Source organism: Mizuhopecten yessoensis, unplaced genomic scaffold (assembly GCF_002113885.1).
Source record: "Mizuhopecten yessoensis strain PY_sf001 unplaced genomic scaffold, ASM211388v2 scaffold5803, whole genome shotgun sequence".
Lineage (NCBI taxonomy): Eukaryota > Metazoa > Mollusca > Bivalvia > Pectinida > Pectinidae > Mizuhopecten > Mizuhopecten yessoensis.
This window is the reverse complement of record NW_018406231.1, coordinates 957,180-969,469: the sequence shown is the minus strand read 5'-3', so window position 1 is coordinate 969,469 and position 12,290 is coordinate 957,180. Positions and strand designations below refer to the sequence as shown.

Below are 12,290 nucleotides of genomic sequence, written 5' to 3'. Positions count from 1 at the left end.
TTTTATACGTTCAGTAGATTTATGTGCCGTACTCTTACTTCTGTCAATGACTTATGTGTTATCTACCAGGTTTCGTCTAGTCTACTGTTATACAAATATTCTGTAAGAGAGACAGCATACTCTTTAATCACAACTGTGTTCAAAACTCTGTGAAGTACTCAATTCTATGAATAAGGACAACAAAATTTATAATTAGGAACAAAACGGTGTCGTCGAAGTGAAATTACTACACGCACGGGTTGTTTCCTTCAGGCTCCGTTTGCAGCCGCAAGACATCACTGGGGAAAACGGGGGTAAGATTGACGTCACTTCGACATTAGATGACGTAAATAATTCTATCTTTTACTCTGGACACTGGTAGGTGATTTGGGATACGAAGAGCTTCTGTTGTCCGGAAGAGTAATACCCGTCGTTTAAGTGACTGATTACCTTTTAAATGACAACACTTGTAACTTTGACACTGAAGAATAATACTTTATTTGCGAGTTAGTTAAAAGTCAGACATTTTAGCTGTTGGCCGAGCAACCTAACTTTTGAATATTGTTCCAATAGTGAAGTGTGTTGCTATGGTGACATCCGGCAGGTCCGCCATTATGGATCCGTGCGTAGCTCTCGCAGTTATGAACACATCTCGAATATCCTATGTATCGGTGCATATACTGCTGGATACAGCTCGATGAACATTGCATGTCAGCGGCACAGGCTTCCAGGGCTACAAGTGAAAAAAAGATTTACCTTACATTGAAAAAGTAAACCCGCAAACAATGACACTGCTATCAAAGTTGGATCACGGCGACAATACAATTTTTAAGCATTAATATCACTACAATGTCAAATACATGTTTGCATATTTATAAATGCTTACAGCCTCCTGGCTTCCCACAGTCAAGCCAGTACACTTCCTTTATCTGGAAATATCCACAGGAGTCCGTACCCTCATCCAAATGACAGCCTAAAGGTTTGCAACCGGACTCAAGCTAAAGCAAAGACAGGTACATGTTACACAGTTATTTACTGAACGTCTGTAGCTATGTCTAACATTTCTTGTAACGGTAAACCTGATACTACACGACTTTGACAAAGACACGCCCTAACTAGATGGTCTGTTAGCATGACAACTGAAGGCTATCGAAAAATGTTCAGCTTGGAACTAGTTCATTTTGTAGTTCCCTACTAATAAGACTTTAGAACGAGAATCTCGAACTAGAGGTTGATAATCTTACCTGACAAATACAACTCAGACAATGCTGGGACACAACGCCTGAAAATAGGAAAATATATCATAATAACGCGTTTATCATCGAGGTGGCGGGAAAAGTGATAGAAATATACGTGCACGGGGAGTAATGGCTGATGACGGAAATATACGTACACGGGGAGCAATGGCTGATGACGGAAATATACGTACACGGAGTGTAATGGCTGATGACGGAAATATACGTACACTGGGAGTAATGGCTGATGAGGGAAATATACGCACACGGGGAGTAATGGCAGATGACGGAAATATACGTACACTGGGAGTAATGGCAGATGACGGAAATATACGTACACTGGGAGTAATGGCTGATGAGGGAATATACGCACACGGGGAGTAATGGCAGATGACGGAAATATACGTACACTGGGAGTAATGGCTGATGACGGAAATATACGTACACTGGGAGTAATGGCTGATGAGGGAAATATACGCACACGGGGAGTAATGGCAGATGACGGAAATATACGTACACGGGGAGTAATGGCAGATGACGGAAATATACGTACACGGGGAGTAATGGCTGATGACGGAAATANGGGGGAGTAATGACTGATGACGGAAATATACGTACACGGAAGAATGGCTAATGACGGAAATATACGTACACGGAGAGTAATGGCTGATGACGGAAATATACGTACACGAGGAGGAATGGCTGATGACGGAAATATACGTACACGGGGAGTAATGGTAGATGACGGAAATATACGTACACGGGGAGCAATGGCAGATGACGGAAATATACGTACACGGGGAGTAATGACTGATGACGGAAATATACGTACACGGAAGAATGGCTAATGACGGAAATATTCGTACACGGAGAGTAATGGCTGATGACGGAAATATACGTACACAGGGAGTAATGGCTGATGACGGAAATATACGTACAGGGGGAGTAATGGCAGATGACGGAAATATACGTACACGGGAAGTAATGGAAGATGACGGAAATATACGTACACGGGGAGTAATGGCAGATGACGGGAATATACGTACACGGGGAGTAATGGCAGATGACGGGAATATACGTACACGGGGAGTAATGGCAGATGACGGGTATATACGTACACGGGGAGTAATGGCAGATGACGGAAATATACGTTCACAGGGAGTAATGGTAGATGACGGAAATATACGTACACGGAGAGTAATGGCTGATGACGGAAATATACGTACACGGAAGAATGGCTAATGACGGAAATATTCGTACACGGAGAGTAATGGCTGATGACGGAAATATACGTACACAGGGAGTAATGGCTGATGACGGAAATATACGTACACGAGGAGGAATGGCTGATGACGGAAATATACGTACACGGGGGGTAATGGCAGATGACGGGTATATACGTACACGGGGAGTAATGGCAGATGACGGAAATATACGTACACGGGGAGTTATGGCTGATGAAGGAAATATACGTACACGGGGAGTAATGGCTGATGATGGAAAAATACGTACACTGGCCATGGGAGTAATGGCTGATGACAGAAATATACGTACACGGGGAGTAATGGCTGATGACGGAATATACGTTCACGGGGAGGAATGGCAGATGACGGAAATATACGTACACGGGAAGAAATGGCAGATGACGGAAATATACGTACACGGGGAGGAATGGCTAATGACGGAAATATACGTACACGGAGAGTAATGGTAGATGACGGAAATATACGTACACGGGGATCAATGGCTGATGACGGAAATATACGTACACGGGGAGGAATGGTAGATGACGGAAATATACGTACACGGGGATCAATGGCCGATGACGGAAATATACGTACACGGGGAGTTATGGCAGATGACGGAAATATACGTACACGGGGAGCAATGGCAGATGACGGAAATATACGTACACGGGGAGGAATGGTAGATGACGGAAATATACGTACACGGGGAGGAATGGTAGATGACGGAAATATACGTACACGGGGAGTAATGGTAGATGACGGAAATATACGTACACGGGGATCAATGGCTGATGACGGAAATATACGTACACGGGGAGTTATGGCTGATGACGGAAATATACGTACACGGGGAGTAATGGCTGATGACGGCGACTCGATGCAGGTTTAACCAGTAAGATCATTAAACTCTCCAGAACAACCATACAACATTGTTTCTTATGTATTGCTGTTCTATTCTTATCAATAAACGTTGAAGTCTCGAAAAACACAAAACAGTAATCATTTATTAGATTCTGATTTCATCAGGTCAACATTCAATAAATTACTTATCATAAAAAATATTTCGAAAATATAAAATATTATCTAGCAAACAACTTGTATACTTTACTGAAACTGATTCAGCACTAGAAACACGAGAAAAAACATCGAGAGAAAACATTATTCGAATGTTGTTATGAGAGGATTTATACCATGAAGTTGGTGATATTGGCGATGTGCAAAATGTTCGCGTTTTTTTTATTTTAGTTAATTTGGGCGAAATATCCGCTTTTAATTTTTCCATTTTTTTATGTATGTATAATGTTGACCAAACCTTCAGTCATAGGTAAGTATACACGTTTTAACCATACGGATTTCTTTTGCACTAGTTTCGGTTAACATTGACCTCAATGTCGATACTACCATGATAGTGACCTGACATCTCACGTTTTAACAATAAAACACGTCGTGGGGACCGCACTTAGTTTCACTGCACGTCCAGATGAAGGGCAAACATTACTTTAAAGGTTTATGTTCACTTATTAGTAAGGTTCATTTTCCGTCAGTTTTACCACCTGATACGTCGAAATAGACACTCTGTCATCTGGCAACATTAGTTATCTATATAATATCTAAGAGAAGTGACGTAACTGACGAATAAACCATTATTGTTGCTGAAAATACTTTGTTTTATTGATAATGTGCGTTGAGTCATTTCCCTTTTTTATTTGGGCATAAACGAAATAACGTACTTTTAAGTAATTGGTATTGTTTTATTATGTATTACCTGCTGGATACCCTCTTTAAATTCGATCAACAAGTTTGACATGGGAGACTTTTTTTTGTAATTTTAGATATACATACAGCTTAACAGCGTAGGGGAGGTAACTCCAATTACTCATACCCCATACTCTTAGGTAAATTCTAATACAATTTCTTCTATCGTTGTATCACATGACGATATTAGAAAGTAATTCTTGTATCATTGTTTTATATTTACATTTGCGCTGCAACCCACTATATGAACATTAATAGCAGAAATGCATCTCGTTTTAGTATTTAACAGAAACTGTCGTGACGTTTTACGTGGTTTACTTATGACGTTATAGAATAACCTCGTTCAATGAGAGTCTTGTCTGCCCCTGTGTGAAACGCTTAAATGTCTACGGTTAAATATTGGCGCCAGTTTTTATTTAAATAGGGCTGTTATGCCATTGTCGTTTAAAGGACGACGCATAAACTAAACGGAGTAAATTAATTATTTTTTAAGAACAAATAAATAAAATTAAACAATTCTTATTTAGTAAAAATGTAAATATACTGATTAAAGGGCTTTTTTTTTTAATTTTTCATGCCGGTATGAAAATTTAAAAAAAAATCCATTCAGCCCCTGTATAATTAATAAGCCTTGAATGTATATCATATGACAATATTAGAAAGTAATCATTCGTATGTGTCGAATGAACTACATATTAAACTAACATTTGTTTTTGTTAGATATAAAAATTAAGATGACCCGTGTACATTAGAGTGTAGATTGATGTATGATATAACAACCATGTTATGATTACAATGACTTGGGATCAAACGTACAGAACCTCAGCGGCTCATCTTTGTACTCTACGATAAAGTTGGCTTCCTTTTACCTCAACGGTATCCTGATATACATGTCACCAAAAACATAACATTCAAAGCATAAAACACAAGTATCATAATATATATGAATAATAAGGTGAGACATCAGTATTGTAAGTCAGTGTGACAATTATGCAATTCGTTGGGTATTCCCTACCTACCAGCGGCTGAACCTCCTTTTATATTATTAACATAATAAACCCTGAAAAAGTACAAGGAGAATAAGATCACGTGTTCCGAAAGGCAAGACGACAAACGTCATGCAATCCAAGCAATGTCACGTCCTTAAAGTGAGTACCGCGTTAGGGACAGTTTAAAAGCAACAAATCACCAAAATTTTAAAAAATCGGCCAATGATTTTTATAATTTTGGTCATTTGTTGCACAAAGTAATGAAATATTTGCCGATAATATCACGACGGAAGCCATATTCGGATTAAGCAATTCAATACTTATTGGAGGTTACAGATTACTCCACTCGAACATCACCTGTAGCGTAGGGATGGGTAGTCGCCTTACTACTGGAGTTAAAATGGCCTTCTGTTCCACTAGTGCCTCCACAGTGTGACAAGGATGACGTCATCAGATAGTTTCCGGCAACCCAAACGCTCTGTATTAAAAAAAATCCACAAGAAGACAAGAGATTATCTTTTGTAACATTACAACTGTATCGAAGAAATATAAATGCATCATAAACATATAACTTTATTGCAAACTACATTTTATGGTTAGTGAATTATGATTATCAGTTAGTGATTTATTTTTGGCGGATAAATAACTATATGGTTAAGTACACTTAAAAAGACAAAATAACATATTGGTCTAGAATTCCTGAATATCAAAACCAAGTCTGTTTCACTTACTTTCTTGTCAAATTATAATGCAGAGCCTCCATTGTAAGGGATGCCGTCTGACCACTTAACAAATAGCTTAGCGGCTAATAACGGTAATGTTTATCACCGGATAAATACGGTAGTTAAAGCTGTTTTAACCAATCAGAGAACACTATAGACAAAACTCAGAACATTATCCTTTCTTGACATAGAGATAATTATTGACATCAGTCTGGTAAGATTGAGAAGAGATCGAAACTATCTTAGCCTATCAGAGTTTAAGACGGCCATTTTAGATTTCTACGCCGGGCTCGTGACCGAAGGGTTTTAGGTTCGAGTCACGTCACGGCACTGTGTTGAATCTTTGAGCAAGATACTTTACTCCGCTCGTTCCAGTCTACTCATCTGTAAATGATTACGTGGTTGGGCAGTGCTGGAATTGTGGAATGCTAGCTGTGAGCGCCGAAATGGCCGCACCAGCTGTATGTTCCCCATGAAGTTGAGATATTGGCTGTTACTATTACTCCAGTGTCACTCTTAGCGTTGAAATTGCAAAATAATGTTGTTTTTAGAAACATGATCATTTTTTTTTAAAATATAAAACCACGAAAACAATGACTTATGTTGCTAATTTTACCGAAGCCGTAAAAGTTACGCTGACTTTAATCAATTTTTATTCATGCGCATATGGTGGTCACTTATATTTACTCACGTGATGTCCGTGCACGTGCTGGAGCTCGTACCAGTGATACCCGTCATGTGTCAGCATATCCCCACTGGACTTATAGCACTCACCGTAGTTCAACGTGGCCACTACTGAGTGACCGAGACCAGCTGTCGAGCAAAGAGTGGACAAACTTGGTTGATATCGTCAACATGGGTACTATCGGGAACAATATATGTTAGAATATAAAAACAAAAAAAACAGGAATTGACTATTGGTGAATGTAAAATGATATATCAATACTGGAATGAAGCTCTTTTCTTAGATATCACACATATTAGATTTTTAAGTGAAAAGAGTGATAGAGTGGAAAACTCTAAATTCAAATTCAAATCAGGGTGAAACAATGTTTGGACTTAAATGACAAATGTACAATGATTTGTAATGAAGGACAAACTGAAAGTATCTAAAGTAATGAGAGTTTAGTGTTGCGCATTAATATTGTTTTGAAGAAATGTCTGTCGTAGAAACGGACAGTTCTCCAAAGTGTGTCACCTATCGTTGTGATACGTTACCTCCTGTCCTGGCGTGCACTCCGCTCGTGGTTAGGCATAAACACGAGTCGGCTGTGATGTGGCCCGAGATACTTGCTGAAGCAACTCCAACCAGAGTCAAAGTACAGAGCAATGCTGGCCACATTGTAAGTCGACTTGTTTGAATTCTACTCATCGAGATTGAGAGAAATCTTAAGATACAATGAGGCTATGCAGATAGGGCACAACCTTATATAGCATGTGAACACGATATCTTATCTGTCAGGTACTTCTGATGTATATCCTGGCATTTAGTAGGAATTATAGATCTATGACTGTACAATAAAGTGTGACTTCAAGAGAAGTACACGGAAACACCGAGTTGAACCGAGTATGACCTACTCAGGAATACTTGAGAAAGGAAAATACCTGTTGCTACCCCCCGCATGATCGTAAAAGGCGACTGCTAAGGTTAACGTTACCCGCTTGCAGAAAATGGAACTTACGTTTGTGACCTCTAACTGGGGACATTTATTTAAGCGACCAAAACACAAATCTGCTTCACCTATTGCAATATTTGTGATATTTCTATTCATTTCCACTTCTAGCTTCATGTACCTTCTATTTCCCAGTACCTTGCTTGTCGAGACACCATTGTTGGTTTTAATCTCAATGCCGGGACATACTCAATTCCTTAAAATATTACAGTTATTATTCCTTGTTTGACAATCAGCAGGTAGGGAAATGGCACGACTGGCTCACCCGTTATCAGTATAATGTGAATGGTTGGAATAATATGATTGCTGCCTTCGGTTTGGTATTTCAGTGAGATTGCACTATGAAATCGGCATCAGATCTGCAGTTTAGTAGTGTCACATGTTAAACATGCTACTAGTAATATCGCCGTACATACTACACGTAGAACACTGGCCTTACAGTAGTGTCACATGTTAAACATGCTTCTAGTAATATCGCCGTACATACTACACGTAGGACACTGGCCTCACAGTAGTGCCACATGTTAAACATGCTACTAGTAATATCGCCTTACATACAACACGTAGAACACTGGCCTCACAGAAGGGTCACATGTTAAACATGCTACTATCAATATCTCCGTACATACTACACGTAGGACACTGGCCTCACAGTAGTGCCACATGTTAAACATGCTACTAGTAATATCGCCTTACATACTACACGTAGGACACTGGCCTCACAGTGGTGTCACCAGTTAAACATGCTACTAGTAATATCGCCGTACAAACTACACGTAGAACACTGACCTCACAGTAGTGTCACATGTTAAACATACTACTAGTAATATCGCCGTACATACTACACGTAGGACACTGGCCTCACAGTGGTGTCACCAGTTAAACATGCTACTAGTAATATCGCCGTACATAATACCCGTAGGACACTGGCCTCACAGTAGTGCCACATGTTAAACATGCTACTAGTAATATCGCCGTACATAATACACGTAGAACACTGGCCTTACAGTAGTGTCACATGTTAAACATGCTACTAGTAATATCGCCGTACATACAACACGTAGAACACTGGCCTCACAGAAGGGTCACATGTTAAACATGCTACTATCAATATCGCCGTACATACAACACGTAGATCACTGGCGTCACAGTAGTGTCACATGTTAAACATGCTACTATCAATATCGCCGTACATACTACACATAGAACACTGGCCTCACAGTAGTGTCACATGTTAAACATGCTACTAGTAATATCGCCGTACATACTACACGTAGAACACTGGCCTCACAGTAGTATCACATGTTAAACATGCTACTAGTAATATCGCCGTGCATACTACACGTAGAACACTTGCCTCACAGTAGTGTCACCTGTTAAACATGCTACTATCAATATCGCCGGACATACTACACGTAGAACACTGGCTTCACAGTAGTGCCACATGTTAAACATGCTACTAGTAATATCGCCGTACATACTACACGTAGAACACTGGCCTCACAGTAGCGTCACATGTTACAGATGCTACTAGTAATATCACCGTACATACTACACGTAGAACACTGGCTTCACAGTAGTGCCACATGTTAAACATGCTACTAGTAATATCGCCGTACATACTACACGTAGAACACTGGCCTCACAGTAGTGTCACATGTTAAACATGCTACTAGTAATATCGCCGTACATAATACACGTAGGACACTGGCCTCACAGAAGTGTCACATGTTAAACATGTTACTATTAATATCGCCGTACATACAACACGTAGACCACTGGCCTCACAGTAGTGCCACATGTTAAACATGTTACTAGTAATATCGCCGTACATACAACACGTAGGACACTGGCCTCACAGTAGTGTCACATGTTAAACATGCTACTAGTAATATCGCCGTACATACTACACGTAGAACACTGGCCTCACAGTAGTGTCACATGTTAAACATGCTACTAGTAATATCGCCGTACATACTACACGTAGAACACTGGCCTCACAGTAGTGTCACATGTTAAACATGCTACTAGTAATATCGCCGTACATACTACACGTAGAACACTGGCCTCACAGTAGTGTCACATGTTAAACATGCTACTAGTAATATCGCCGTACATACTACACGTAGAACACTGGCCTCACAGTAGTGTCACATGTTAAACATGCTACTAGTAATATCGCCGTACATACTACACGTAGAACACTGGCCTCACAGTAGTGTCACATGTTAAACATGCTACTAGTAATATCGCCGTACATACTACACGTAGAACACTGGCCTCACAGTAGTGTCACATGTTAAACATGCTACTAGTAATATCGCTGTACATACTACACGTAGAACACTGGCTTCACAGTAGTGCCACATGTTAAACATGTTACTAGTAATATCGCCGTAAATACTACACGTAGAACACTGGCTTCACAGTAGTGCCACATGTTAAACATGTATACTACACGTAGAACACTGGCCTCAAAGTAGTGTCACATGTTAAACATGCTACTAGTAATAGCGCCGTACTTACTACACGTAGGACACTAGCCTCACAGTAGTGTCACATGTTAAACATACTACTAGTAATATCGCCGTACATACTACACGTAGGACACTGGCCTCACAGTTGTGTCACATGTTAAACATGCTACTAAGAATTTCGCCGTACATACTACACGTAGAACACTGGCCTCACAGTAGTATCACATGTTAAACATGCTACTAGTAATAGCGCCGTACTTACTACACGTAGGACACTAGCCTCACAGTAGTGTCACATGTTAAATATGCTACTAGTAATATCGCCGTACATAATACACGTAGGACACTGGCCTCACAGCAGTGTCACATTTTAAACATGCTACTAGCAATATCTCCGTACATACTTCACGTAGGACACTGGCCTCACAGTAGTGTCATATGTTAAACATGCTACTAGTAATATCGCTGTACATACTACACTTAGAACACTGGCTTCACAGTAGTGCCACATGTTAAACATACTACTAGTAATATCGCCGTACATACTACTCGTAGAACACTGGCTTCGCAGTAGTGTCACATGTTAAACATGCTACTATTAATATCGCCGTACATACTACACGTAGAACACTGGCTTCGCAGTAGTGTCACATGTTAAACATGCTACTAGTAATATCGCCGTACTTACTACACGTAGGACACTGGCCTCACAGCAGTGTCACATGTTAAACATGCTACTAGCAATATCTCCGTACTTACTACACGTAGGACACTGGCCTCACAGTAGTGTCACATGTTAAACATGCTACTAGTAATATCGCCGTACATACTACACGTAGAACACTGGCCTCACAGTAGTGTCACATGTTAAACATGCTACTAGTAATATCGCCGTACATACTACACGTAGAACACTGGCCTCACAGTAGTGTCACATGTTAAACATGCTACTAGTAATATCGCCGTACATACTACACGTAGAACACTGGCCTCACAGTAGTGTCACATGTTAAACATGCTACTAGTAATATCGCCGTACATACTACACGTAGAACACTGGCCTCACAGTAGTGTCACATGTTAAACATGCTACTAGTAATATCGCCGTACATACTACACTAAGAACACTGGCCTCACAGTAGTTGACGCGGGCTACAGTGTTTATTGTAGTTGTACATGTACACTTGCATATTCTACCTTTGTTATATTAGACTGTCTACCTATGCAAGATTATATGATTATTCCACAACAAATCAATGCTATGAAATAGGAAATTCTACGATGTTTTATTACGTAAGCAGTATTATGAATGGATAACAATGTTTAACCACACATGTTTTGTTATGTTAGAAATTTAAAAATAAATCTTGATTGAAAATTGCTTTATATACGACATTCATTTAGAGCACTTTCAGCAGAATATATGGGCAATGATACACAGACGGCACGGGTGTTTTTTGCGCCTATGGATACATTTCAAGAGGGATTCTGAGACATCAGATTGACACAAATGTGTGGGATTGCATTTATCAAATACCAGCATTAACTCGTTTTAATATTCAATTTTATTAAACTCGAATCAAACAACGACGGCGGACAAAACGACGTCGTGGACGGAATAATGGCGTCACGTTTCTATAGCATTAAGTGAACTTAAATGTTCGGAACATATTTCTGTTTGAATTTGTCGGTGTGATCAAAGGATAACAACCGAGGAGTACAAACTCAGTTACAGTTTTTCCCTTTAAATTGCTGATGGCATATTTATGCATACTTTTTTCCTTTTTCATACCGGAGAGTTCTGTAATAAGTCAATGATTAAAGTACTAGATACAACACGATCACGGTTTTGCTTTTTTGTAAGCATGCGTAGCATCAAAATCCTAATTTTCTATTCAGGGTAGATTTATACATAAAAGGGGGTCTTGTTGACCGAATGGTTCAGATGTCTGAAATCTACGATCGCATGCCCTCTACCGCAAGGGGCAGTCGCTAGGTACTAGGTAAGTGTTGAAGACGAAAGTGAGTTTGATTGACAGTTCTCATTAAGTCATAATGTAAATAGACATAAAGCGTGACAAATGGGTCCTCGTCACGTCGTTAACTGACGTGAGCACAGGTGAATTTGAGATGAAATAGAATTTGTATTTTTTGTTTTTAATTTGATTTATCTTTGTAAAAAAAATACGACTTATCATCAACTGAACATATGC

General features: G+C 39.7%; 1 protein-coding gene across 1 annotated transcript; it reads right to left on the bottom strand.

Annotated features, from left to right (window-relative positions):
* Positions 1-460: 460 nt before the first annotated feature.
* LOC110451131 (lysozyme-like) lies at positions 461-7,335 on the bottom strand. Its single transcript, XM_021498992.1, has 6 exons — positions 7,146-7,335; positions 6,619-6,740; positions 5,563-5,683; positions 1,224-1,261; positions 866-977; positions 461-712 (listed from the first exon to the last, which is right to left on the bottom strand). The coding sequence occupies exons 1-6, from the start codon at positions 7,297-7,299 to the stop codon at positions 507-509; spliced, it is 753 nt and encodes a 250-aa protein (XP_021354667.1). The 5' UTR covers positions 7,300-7,335; the 3' UTR covers positions 461-506.
* Between the last annotated feature and the right edge of the window lie 4,955 nt (positions 7,336-12,290).

Coding starts and splice junctions, on each gene's coding strand:
- LOC110451131 (XM_021498992.1), bottom strand. CDS start 7,299: ATGAGTAGAATTCAAACAAGTCGACTTACAATGTGGCCAGCATTGCTC. Junction 978..1,223: donor GTCTGAGTTGTATTTGTCAG/GTAAGATTATCA, acceptor TCTTTGCTTTAG/CTTGAGTCCGGTTGCAAACC. Junction 713..865: donor CTGTGGGAAGCCAGGAGGCT/GTAAGCATTTAT, acceptor TTTCACTTGTAG/CCCTGGAAGCCTGTGCCGCT.